At 29.7% G+C, this 13,580-nt stretch overlaps 2 protein-coding genes across 2 annotated transcripts; both read right to left on the bottom strand.

The window, feature by feature from the left end:
* Positions 1 to 1,310: 1,310 nt before the first annotated feature.
* Positions 1,311 to 1,785, bottom strand: TRIADDRAFT_59413 (uncharacterized protein; the record flags this gene model as incomplete). The annotated part of the gene is made up of 2 exons (XM_002115300.1): positions 1,311 to 1,489; positions 1,623 to 1,785. The coding sequence occupies 2 exons, from the start codon at positions 1,783 to 1,785 to the stop codon at positions 1,311 to 1,313; spliced, it is 342 nt and encodes a 113-aa protein (XP_002115336.1).
* A 1,893-nt stretch (positions 1,786 to 3,678) lies between these two features.
* On the bottom strand, positions 3,679 to 8,260 carry TRIADDRAFT_59412 (uncharacterized protein; the record flags this gene model as incomplete). The annotated part of the gene is made up of 4 exons (XM_002115299.1): positions 3,679 to 3,711; positions 4,673 to 4,916; positions 5,262 to 5,356; positions 6,980 to 8,260. The coding sequence occupies 4 exons, from the start codon at positions 8,258 to 8,260 to the stop codon at positions 3,679 to 3,681; spliced, it is 1,653 nt and encodes a 550-aa protein (XP_002115335.1).
* Positions 8,261 to 13,580: the final 5,320 nt, after the last annotated feature.

Here is a 13,580-nt window from a genome sequence, read left to right as displayed (position 1 = left end):
ATCCATACATTGAAGGTACATATCGTTGTGCAAACAACAATGATATAGAGGCTTAATTGCAATAACCGATTGATGTGTATTCCGACTTCTGTAAAATTTTAAATTTATGAACTGTATATTGAAACGATTTAATGAATTTAGATTGCGATTTGATTTAGGTTCATTAGTTATAAACGAGTATCTTAAGCTCGTGTATAAATACGCGTATATATGGCGCTGTTGTCAGAAAAAAATCTACAATTATTAGGCAGCAAATGGTCAAAAACGTGAGGCTCGATAAATAGGCTATCTGTGCGTATTGGTTCTGGGAGATCTTAATTGTCTTTTCCTTAAAGAAATAAACCATAGAGAAATAATCTTTGTTCTTGCTTGATTCTTATTCTGTGGTAGTAAAATCAAGAGATATTTTTAAGCAAATCATTAATGGCAATAAAATCGTTTAGGATTACCTTTTTAAATTTAAAAAAAATTTATTTAGGTAATAATTATAATAGGTGCTCTACTATCCTGACCGTAAAGTCCTATAATGCTAATTGATAAAATTTATTAGTGAAACGTAGCGATTAAGCGATACACAATATCAATAATTCCAGCAGAACTTTTTATTGAATTTAGTGAATACAGCAACAGTGAATTAAGACAGTTTTAAATAATTACATTTTGTGATAATGTAAACTTTAAATTAATACTTAAATAAAGAAACTTGAAAGGCAAATACCCGTTAATACTTAATACTAAATTAAATGTTGTAGAATATAGAACTGGAATACCAACTATTATTTCGATAGAACACTGCAGCTTTATTAGAATAATGTCGCAAGATGTAATAGCGTTGTTAAATACTTACTGATAAGGTACTGTACGACAGAAAAATGGCGTATGTTGTAATCAAATTGTTGATATTACGTAAGCTTAAATAGTATTAATTGTTATTATATATTTATATACGTATTAAAATTCGATAGTGCAGACTAGCTATTTTCCTAATTATTGACAAACTCTCGCCATTTCATCGAGTGTTTACAACATATTAAGAAAATTAACGAAAGCTAGAATATATGAATTAAATTAGTGAAATACCATTCAATAGAATAAGAATGACAGTTCAGTATAGATTGAAAGTTGTTAGCATTACCATCATTATATAAGAATCTCAAATGCTATAAAGGAAAATTTAATAGTCATAATGACGAACAAAATCTTTCAACTTATTCCAATGCGAAGCAATATAAGATTATAGTATCGTGATAGTGGAGAAGTGATCATGGACTTATATTGAAGATATTGATTGGTACTAGATTTAAAATTGTCTAATTTTGACTTGATATATTTAATTCTTCTAATAAATTTCCAATGCAAATATGCTTATTATTTTCTGGTTGCAGCGAATTATCAATTGCTGATAAAATAATTTTATCGTCATAGTTTAATTTATGACTGACATTGTACTTGTTTATTAAATGCATAGCTTCGGTCTTACTAATTATACCTAGAAAACAAATCCAAAACATGTTCATTAATCTTACTAAAATAGCGGTGAGTATGAGATAGTATTAATAAGTCTTTTGTAACTATGCAGCTATTGTAATTATCACAAAGATATAACGGTTAACTTATTTTACCTTTATTATTAATATCGGCAGCATCGAGTGCTATAGCTAGTTCCATATATCGATCAATCCAGGGGACGTCTTCGATGCATTCTATTTTATTTAAATCTACACGCTGATTTAACGGTTGCTTGTTCTCTAACTGTTCTTGACGATTTCTTAACATCTGGCACATTTATTACGTTCCAAAGTGAAGAATGAAAATTTGGTATTCGTGAACAAAGATATTTTTAATACGAATATAATCGAATTATTGTCTGCTGTACTTGTTATTCATAATTCTATTAATTTTATAATAGATACAACGGTGTTATTATGTAGTATAATTCTCTATGTATATAAAATGGAGAAAATATCGTCATGTAAATAATGTATGTAAATAAACATTAGCGAATTGATTTCATTCTATTCTTGATTATAAAAAGGAATAATTAGTTATTGCGTCGAAATAATCTTTCCGCTAGCTAAACTGTTCTTTAACTCATTTTGATTTCTATAATTGAACAATCGTAATCAAGACATGCTAGTACTTTATTACTGATATAAACAGATATAAATAGAGCAGACCCTGAACTTAAACTTTTATCCAATAGAAACTGACCTCAATATAATATTAATATCAATAGAAAAAAATAATAGATTATATAGATGTTGACTATTTTTTGAGCTAGAGCAGCATATGTGAAATAATATTTATTTGTGATGGAGAATATTCTAAAGAATTGGTTCGTCACCAACAAATTATAACTGGGGCATTAATACTACAATTATCAAAAGGTTTTAACGGATTAATTGTAAGCATAAACAAGTAAATTTTAGATTAAGTTACGCATTAGAAATGCATGATTAGTGGTAAAAACTTTTTGAGCATGGCAAGTGCAAAGAAAGGAAAGCTTGTAGGAGTGGCATAGCTCAGAGATTTCTTAGATTATAAGCGAATATAACTTTTCCATTCAATTGTGTATAATTCAAAATTACGTATTCAGAGTCTATACACAGTATTTTAGACGTTTAATGGTAAAGCAAAATAACCGTGTTGAGTGCAGTATACCTTCACTTCTTTTCTTCAATATAATTACATACGATAGTAAAGTTGTTACATCTTACAAATTCCTTATGAAAATAGATGATCTCAACTGATGTTCTCTTAGTTTATTATCTCGTTAGTACGTCTTTATTTTCTTGTTATATGTGTATAAAGCTACATATAAAGTATACTTTATTATATCTTGTAATTTTCTTATTACATGCATGGTCTTCAGACAGGAATTATGTAACGTTATTGTCAGAATATCACTACAGGTGTATATAGATGAACTCAATTTGCTCTTGGGTTTATTTTAAATTAAATATTTATGAAATAGTGCTAATAAAATAGGATCGTTTGTAAACTACTCAGGCTGCCAAAGTTACCAATAACAGCGGCTGCATGAAGCCTACCATACTTATTTCCAATGTTAACTAAAGTATAGCGTTATCCATAAACGATTGTATGCGTAATAAATTGAATAATAGATGATAATTTAATCTTATTATTAGGTTTTGAGATAATACGACTTATATCTACATTCATTTATGCAGTCAAAATGAAAATGTTATTCTACTGTATTTATACTCATGAAATTGACAATGCTATTAATATGATTATTAATGTCTACCAGATTTTTAAATCTAATTTTTATCATGAAAACAATCTAGATTTATAATTCATTAACTTCCTCAAATTCCAGGAAGTATCAAAACGTAAATACGCTGGATATAACATGTCATTTTAATATTTTTGTCTTAATTGTTTAGCTGAGTAAAATACATCTATCGGCTCTGTTTTGAGTAGATTATCCGTAATTGTTTGAAAGTAAAAATAGCATAAAATACCGGAATAAACATAATAATGAAAGCTTATATCCGGTATATCTTATTATTACTATATGAAAGAAATATTCCTTAAATCACCTAAAAATAGACTGCAGTCTTTAGTTTTTTATTCCGTTCTGTGAATCTCCTTAGCATTATAAGAAGATTACTATTGAAAATGATTTTACAGTAAGGCGATTACTGTAAATACTTATTATAGGATATATTTGCTAATGTTCAGCGTTTCCTATATTTAGAAATCATAATGAAATTGTGTAGCTATACAATCCAATGTTTTAGTTAATACGTTTGAAATGTTAAGAAGGAAAGGCGAAAAGTTTGTGTTTGAATATCAGTATGCAGAAACATCTGTTGAAATATTTTGATATGATAGAAACGTTAACCACCGTACAATAATCTCTAGAAGATGCTTTGATGCTACATCGACTGATTTTATTTCACATAACAATACAGCTTTTAACGTAATGACCAGCACGACTTAAAATGCAGAAAACAGAGTGGAATGAAAGGTTAAAAATTGATATCTTTTAGCTTCGTATGGAGGAGATGGTAAAAAAACGATTGAAGTTATTGAAATTATCGTCATCATACTTGTAATATTTATAGTATTTAATTTTAATGGCGGTAGGGTACGATGATTGAAAGTGATAACGCGGGAAAAGTATATGATATAGTTTATTAATACTTTTATAAAGATACGAATGAACGATCAGCAACATCTTAGCAATTCATATTTCTAAATCTAGTCGATGTTTGAAAAGATGACTAAAACTATAAGCAGGACAACCAGTGCTCTTATTTCTATCTCTATAATTTTGTCGAATTGAATAAATAATAGATGATAGCCCTTCAATGCTGCTGTCTCTATCAGTTTCATAACAGTATTAACTAATTTTTCTCATTAAACTTTATAGTATTTGCTTAATATTTGCCTGTTAGATCCTATTGATAGAGGATTCCCTGGTGACTCAAATTATAAAATTTATGAACCATAATTCTATTTCTTTGTTGATAGTAATAAAGTGGTGTCGTAAGGATGTATTAATAATTGCTATAACAATAAATACAGAAATCTATTTCTTGATCTCATATGCTAATACGAAATCACATTTTTGCAGTAATCATTGGGTTAAAAATGTATGAGTAAATAATCTAGAATGAATGTAAGGTAATTTATCGAGAAATACCTCTTGTTCTTTGCTGATACTATCTAACTTGACCAGCACATCTTTCTGCCATCGAATTTGATCATTTTTAACGTAATCTGGCATATCTTGGTTAGATGAGGATGAAAATTTGTTTTCCAACATTGGTTTTCCTATACCTTGACTTGCTAAGGACTTAATATTTGTAATGTCTTTGACACGATTTGGTGAGTCAAGAAGGGGAAAAGGCTGAGCTCGTTCAAGAAAAAGAAGAAATGCGGAGGAACTAACGATAGAAATGAAGTTAATATCAGACATAAATTTTAACTGCAACGTAAAAAAATATTCCGTCTAGGCCATTTTACTACCATTTGAAGTTAATCACTGCCACATTAAATAAGTCTTAATAATAACTCTTTATATATGAACACTTTTCAAATATAGAGATTAATGTTTGCAAGCTGAAATGCTATTCCAATTGCAGATTATTCTGACTGTTTCAAAATTAAATAATCTATATTATATTTGATAGATTCTGATGCTGGATTTGTAAGACAATTTCATAGCATTCTAAGTTTTAATGTAGCAATGTATCAATGGCAATATTATCAATAAACACTAGAGTTCTCACTTAAATCCTTGATCTTCATTTTGACATCGCTCTATCAAAGCATTCAATATAGAATCAGATAGGGGCAAATGATGACGATTACAGATCTCTTTCACCTGCAGCAGCATACTCATAAAAATTAGATTACGAATGTACAATCTGAAGCATTTTGTTTTATACATAATGTATGCACATGTAGGTATATATATAGTATATATAATGTGTATCGCATATATATATATCCATGTATAAGATATATGCTTTATAGCTATATATTGTTCGTCATAAATTTAAATATACTGTATAATGTAACACTTTGTTCTCTCTTGAACTAGTTTAATAATTTTAAGTATGACTGTTACAGTGTTAAATACTGTATTACAGTAGAAATAACTATGTTAGGATAATTCTGTTAGACTATCCTTATTTAGTTAACCTCTAATTCGGATATACTGTATTTTAATATAGCACTGACTTTTTATGACAGTGACACTTATACACATACTGAAATTAATAGTTATAATAGGGAATGCAAATCATCTGCTTACAGTTCCAATCATTGTGATTGTAATTTACTTATGGTAGACTGTAAATTATCATGGAAATGTTCCGTGATAGGACATATCGTAATCTGACTATTCTGTATTAGTCATTATATGTCTATGTTCGTAAATTCTGTTGTCTGCATTAAGGGAGCAGTAGCTAAAATTAATATCTAATTCAGTAAATGATTCTAATGTTAATTGTATTAACTATGACTCATGAACTATTGAGGAATAGTATATAAATGCAGTATATCGTGAAATAAAGAAGAATTTCTCCAACTTAGTGTTTAACGTAAAATACGAGGCGTTTAAGTCTTTGTGTAGTCTGCTAGTAGAGCAAAAGTGTTTGTGATAGTGCAGATATCGTTCCTTGATACGTGGTTCAAGGAATTGACTTATTGATCGTATATTGCGTTATCTTGTTGCAAAGCTGTTTTGTGACAATGACTAATAAACTGCAATTTTTAAATAATTGTAGATACTATGTCTACTTTGATAAGAGTACCAGTCTATAAAGTTAAGAAATTATTTCCAAAAATACGAAAAAGAAAACTAATCGATTCCTCATGTTGAGATTACTAAATAAAGTCTATCATGGGATAACTAAACTACTTGAAATAATCTGTAACAGATCGAGATCTTACTTAAAATATTTCTTTCTTTGTAGGCCATTTTATGAGTAGGTTTTAGACCCTTACATTATATCAACTACAATCTGCAATTTTCTTATTAGGTTAAACCAATTATTCTACGCCCATAGTTCTTTACTACATACTACGTCATACTGTTAGATCAAATTTATTACTTACTGTGCTAAAATATAGACTATCTGGATAATCTATAACATAGATGTTTTAAGATAAAGTTGCCTACCATGTATTCTGATGTTATCTGAACTATTAGAGAATAAATTTCGTGCTTAATGTATCTCCTTATGAACATTATGAGAAAGTCTATAATTAAATTTAGATATAGAAATACTTTGATTTTTAGGTATTTATAAAATTACCAATTTATAACCTGTAAAGTACCGTAACTTGAATAGATTAAGAATATATACCAAGATATCATATTTTGACCTATAGAAACACGCAAATACTCAACCTACCACATTCTAAACCATAACAATTACGCTATAAGTTAGAGCAACATGTTTTCATAGGGTTAATATTGTATTCTTAATTATAAATTTACCATATTGATGGAAATGTTGCTGTTGTTAATTTCTTGGAAGGCTTGTATCAACCCCTTTAATTCAATTTGAGTTTTGGATGATAGAAACTCTTTCTGTAAGGATTGAATTAATTTTGCATCTTGTCGATCATGGAATAACGAAAAAGTTTTACTTTCTTGGTTAGATAATGCTTGATCCTCGTGGTGTTTTTTCCCGATCGATGGTGATGGATGAGAAGTTAAACGTGTATTTTGGAAATCGCCTTCTTGTGCAGCATTCATAAATTTTAATATTTCTGCGTAATAGGCATATTTAGGATTTTGAGGATCTTGAAAGTACGTAAATAACTGATTTAATTCATCATCCTTAATTGGGATCTGATAGAGTCGACATATTTCCATCAGTTCGTCACGACTTATGCAATTTGTTGATCCTTTATCCATCATCGCTATTGTATTATAGATATACTTATATTTACTACGATCGAAATTTTGTAATTGTTGGTGAAATTTTTTGCCTAACTGATCATCTGAGATGGCAATAGGTGGTAAAATATTGCGAATTGCTTTCTCATTTTGCATTAAATTTGGCATCCCTTGATCTAGTAATGGGCTTTGATTGGTTAAATTGGGACTATCTCGATTTTTACCGAAGACTCGATGATCAGTACTGGCTCGAGTATGCCCGTGTCGGCCACTTTTCTCTTCTTCATTGTTATTAGCTATCGACAAATTTAGTGGTAAACTACGCGATAGTTTTAATTCGTTTAAAGTTCGATCATTGAACAACAATTTAGAATCGTTACTTTTATCTAAAGTAGGACTTGTTAATTTATCTAATGTATCTAATGTCGACTTTTTCAATGTTGGGCTGCCTTGGTTAAAATAATCTTTTGTCCCATCATCGCAATAAGCTGTAGCTTTTGAGGTAATTCCAGTAGCAAGATCGCTTGATAAAGTTTGCTGTGGGCTGACTTTTGTATTTTGGCTCTGATTTTGATCTTTTATTTCATTTAAAATGGCTTGCTGTCTTTTAGTTGGAGGGGAAAGGAAATGCTCTGATCCTGCCGGGCTTAAATTAATACCAGTTCTGGCTAGATTCTTTTGATAAGTATTGCTGTTATCCTGCTTTAAATTTTTCTTCAGAAGTGGTGGTGATGATAATGCAGTCAAATCAGCTTTTTGATTTGCTTTATTAATAGAATCATAATCGATAAAATCCACCTGTTTACTACCAATGATTTTAGTTTGTATCGGTGGTGTATGGTCGGTCCCAAAAGGAGCAGTTTGACTTGCTTTCATGGTTAATATAGGTCCGATAAATTTCTTTGGTTATCTATGGTCTGATGAGAAGACAGATAGGAAATACTTAAATATTTGTCGATATATATGTATGTACACTAGTAATAGAGATAGTTGACAGTCATTAAGAACAGATAAGCAGAACGTTAAAAGATAAGCTAGCAGATTTAGTATATCGCGTAAAGTATCATTTTTTGCTTATTTAATCCTAGTCCTGATCAGGATTGTGACGTTTATTTCATATGAGAATTAACCAAGATGCTGAAGGTATTATGAATATAATTTTCTATAGGTCAATAATAGGTTTTATGCCGTTAGCTCTTGTCGTCATGTTTGCTCAGTAAATTTTGATAAGCTATAATACGAGTGGAACGATCCAAAATTATGAACATGCAAGTAAGTTTGCTTCTAAGGTTTCAACATGTAGTTTTAAAAACTAATCTCGAAAAGAATATAACTCAAGGATCGTCTAATATAATCTTGTAGCCTGCTCTACAGTTTAAGTACAGAAGTATGTGATAGATAGATTACAAGTTTATTCAAGTTTAATAATAGACTGTGCCCTATCCAACTAGATATCAGAGGATATACTAGAAAAAATAACCCAAATCAGTTGCGAATTTATAGCCTGTTTAGCTACAAACATGGAGTGCTATATTGAAGACTCCATAAATGGAGAATGCAGTCTAAACTGGATGAATATCCTCTATAGGGATGAATCCATAGCAGGAGATAATAAATGATTCAGTATTTAATGATCAGTCAGCATATTAGCCGTAGAGTTAAGTAAAAATTACAAGAATATCGAAATATGTAAATTTTTATCACAACTAGATCTATAATAGAAAAAAGCTCATAGTAGTCATAAAATGCAGCTATCAACTGTTAAATTAGATGTAAAATATCAAAAATCAGAACCAAATATTTTATAAGAAGACCACGATCATGAATACAGCGAAAATAACTGAAGAGCAGGCTATTATTTTTTCACTTTATATACCAACCCGTAAGTAAAAATCAATCAGAGATGGGAGAAAGTGAAGCACCTTGACGATAGAATTAACGATAATGTAAATAAAAGCAAAGCTTATGAGTGAATCTGTATAGGAAAATCTAAAATGCAATTTTCAATGGCCACGTTGAATTATTTTATAGGTTTAAGACTTTTCCAGGTTTAGATATTAGGATTTAATCGTGGCGGAAGGGATTATCAACCATTTGTTTATAATATGTGCTATGGGTGATCTTCTTTACTTAGGGTTTATAAGTTATTACTATAATGATATTAGAATAATAAGGAAGTCGATCTGCAATGGTTGCCATTCAAAACAGTCATAGAAAACATCCGATCTATTATCAGCTTTTCATTGATTAATGTATAGGTATGATAGGGTTATTAATAGGATAGGTCTTTATTTAAATTATCATTCATGATCATAGGAAATTCTCGACGTACTGTAGCACACTTATAGATGAATTCTACTAAATACAAACAATAACTCAAATTCTATCAAAGATCTGACGTGTTAACGTGAGTAAACATTCTTGAATTTCAGTTCAATAACAGCTGCTGATATTCTATTTATAAGTTCAAATTATCACTTTCAATAATCAAAATTTATTTGCAAATGTTGACAGATTAGATTGGATACTGTGATTTATGGATCAAGAAATTAGAGAGAATTAATCGTTCAATAACACGAACAAATCAATCCTTAGCTAAAGTATCAAGGGTTGTGTTATGAAAAGTTTTCGGGATCTTTTAATAAATATTAAATGATATTGCCAGTGGAACTAAAATTGCTAAATTAGTCATTATAATAAATTACTAGAATGATCTTCTACTTGAGTATCGTACTATAGCGGGTTTACCGTAAAAAGAGAGTTTAGAAGAATGAAATTTGCATATGTTGGATTATATTGTAAAGAATTAAGATATGGACGATGATTGTAGATGTTATATTGTTAATTTTTTCATCTTTTTGTTATAAATATGCAGATATTTACTGTGACGATCTAAGTTCAATTAGTATCGCAAATTTAATGCATTGGATTCCAATGAGTAAGAATAGATATTTTTTTTAAATCTGTGATCCAGTAATATAATGTTCTTAAATCTTTCCCTCCTAATTTCATTAGTTTTGATAATATCGTTCTGCAATCATTCAGTATTGGATGCTCTTCACGATCAAATGTATTACAGGCTCAAAAATAGCTTAATAGATTGTAGGAAGTGGTTAAGTGGTCTATAAAATTGTATAATTGACACTGTATGTGCAGGATTATAGAATAATTAGAATCCTAGGAATGAGTTTTTCATTTCCGTACTAAGTAAGTATAGTAAAAATTGAAGCATTGGTTAGAAATATTTTATTAAGGTGATTCAATACCAAAGACGAAGCGAGTAATTTGAAACAAGATTAATTAGAAATTGTAGATTTAAATAGAGTTGAATTATAATGCATATAAGCAGGAGATCTTATCTCCTTGAGTTACTTTATTTTGTTCTTGGTTAAAGAAGTAATTTATATACTAAAGTGAACATTATAAGTTATCAAATTTCGATTATCTCTGATTTTGAGACATCTTACCATACCAGGGTAGTTAACTATATATTGATTTGAAGCTGCGTGCCAATAATTTGAAAGAAAATAAAATGTAATTTAATATACATTAGAAACAACTGATATCCATGGAGAAATTATATGCCAATATCAAGGTTATCAATCCCTTCTCGTAAGAATTTTATTGTTGTTAAGGATTAACAATTGGATGATTATGGGTAAATTAATTAAATATTTGTTTCTTATGTAGCATTAGATGAAACGCTGAATCATGAGTAAGAAAATGATTTAGAAATTCAATGGAAAGCTGTGAAACTCAATAGTATAGTTGAATAATCGTTTTGAGGTGAATAAGTCATAAGTAATCTGCTTTCATCTTCGTGAATGGCTTACTGTAGGTATAGGCCTTATTTATAGCGAAATATCAACTGGAATTATCGATTCTAATCTCAGTTTAACTTGCAAAAATTTGTCACATGAATTTTAATGCAACAGATGAATACTTTCATAGAGTAAGTTAATCTATATAGAGCCAAGTAATATCGGTTTGTACCTTTTGATTAAATTACTACTCATAACGAGTACCGTAATTAGTTTAAATTGCATCTATTTACTAGTATAACTGGATATAGTTCTGGTAAGTTTAGTAGTTGGTGTCCGTAAAAGATCATTAAAAGAATGATTTTGAATAAGATTATAAAGAGAATACTTTCGATAAGATACGTATTGCAGAATATCAAAGAAAATGAAGGATAGCTAAGATTTTTAAGTATTATCGATCAAAGCCTATCAGGTTTGACTAGTAGGTTTTTGAAGGGCAATTAATTTCAAAACTGTCCTAGCTAGATGTTAGAATGCTTATAAGGCTAAATCGTGATAGTTTATACTCAGAGTTATAATGTAACCCTAATACTCTATTCTGTAGATGACTCTTGAAGAGTAATTAATAATCTATACATAGTTAGAACTCAATCTAGTAATTTGTAGAGCGAGTGATATTTCAAATGGTAAATCACGATGATCCTCAACTACAGAATATCTTGTATAATGTAGCAAAGAGGAATCGAGTTATAGTTCTAGATGCGGTAGTAAGGATACGATATTGTTCGCCTTCTTAAGGAAGATTACCCATCTCACTATTTCTTTGCATAACGAATTGTTTAAGGAATTGTATATTACGAAAGATACGAGAGGGTAAAATATTGAAGAGTTTTAAAAAAATCTACTCTATTAGGTTGACTCTTGTAAGTATGGGCAATATAACAAGTAGGAAAACTGTTATTGTTGGATTGATTGAGTTAGTTATTTATTTTGAATGATGCAATGAAACTTAAGTTCTAGCAAAAGCATGTGGAATAATGATACAAGAGTTCTATATCTTACCTTAATATACGATTATAAATTTGATTTTCTTACTTTAATCTTGATTATAATCCGATACTTTGAGAAATTCGGAAAGGAGTTTACCCTTAATCTATAAGCTTTACCATTGAGTCTTTAAATAATTTTCGAAGACCAACTGGGCAGAGAATGGTGACTATTTTCACTTATGTTAGTCAGTCTCGACTGAATATATTAGAAAATATTGAGAGTAAAAGATTGCTAGTGTAAACTTAGCCAAAAAGTTCGGTATAATCATTCCTTTACATTCACATCAAAATAATATTTCCTTCCAGCTGGTCACCATATCGCAATACTATTGAAATAAAGACGACCTAATGTACGAAAAAATCAATTCAAGCATATCAGATTGCGCCATCGTAGCTCTAAAGATAATTTATATGAATTTCAAGGCATTTAAGAATTAGAATCCCACTAAAGTGGACTAATTTTATGTTAGTCAATGAGAATAAACAAGATATTGATTGGTTTAAATCCATGACAGCAGATTGAAATATTGATAGGTACTGGTATCAAAACGTCGTTCAATTATTTATTGTCTAAGGATGATTGACGAAGAGTTGAATTCAGCTTTAGAGAAAACAGAGAAAGTTCTTTACTGATGTAAGACAGTGTAATATTGTATTCTAAGTTGATGATATATTTAGTAATGTCTACCGTAGGTGTTGTGTTCAACATGTGATAGATGTTCTCGTTAGAGGCTTAAGTATTCAATATAGCTAGCTTAGTAACTGGAATCCTTCTTAAGAGGATCGATACAGTGCTCACACTAGAGCTTCACAGGAAAGGTGTAAACTATCCTATATTTGAGATGCTAATACTGAAGTGTGTAGTAAGTAAGGTGCTAAGACTGTAAATGCGGAAAAGTATATAAGCGAGTAGTTTAGTATAGTAAGAGAGTTCTTTCTCATTAGAGGTCCTCCGCTAATCGATTACGTTGTATCTTCGTAAACAAGGTTTTATTCAATAAATCTTAATTTTCTAAAGTTTGGAAGATTCTTGATCTATCAACCTCACAACTGGTGTCGATGTTGTCTTTCTGTTTTATGTTAGGAATAATTTTAATTAATTAGTTTTGCTTTAATATAGAGTCTAGAAATCGATTAAAATTGGCTAAAGGGGAAAGTCAAAGTCTTTATAGTAATACTATAGTTGAAATTCTATATTCTATTCCAGTGATACGGATTAAAGTTGGAGGAGATATCATGACAGGACATTATCAATCGATTCCAGTTTACTATATAGAGTAAAAGTTAATCAAAATTGACGAAAGAGGAAAGTCTGAACATTTTCAGTTACGTTATCGTTGAAAATTTTATACTGTGTTTAAGTGTGAATTATGATTAGGGCATCAC

The sequence above is a fragment of the Trichoplax adhaerens genome, genomic scaffold (genome assembly GCF_000150275.1).
Source record: "Trichoplax adhaerens TRIADscaffold_10 genomic scaffold, whole genome shotgun sequence".
In the NCBI taxonomy this organism is placed as follows: Eukaryota; Metazoa; Placozoa; class Uniplacotomia; order Trichoplacea; family Trichoplacidae; genus Trichoplax; species Trichoplax adhaerens.
Note: the sequence above shows the minus strand (reverse complement) of the source record. Positions and strands in the feature narration are given on the sequence as shown.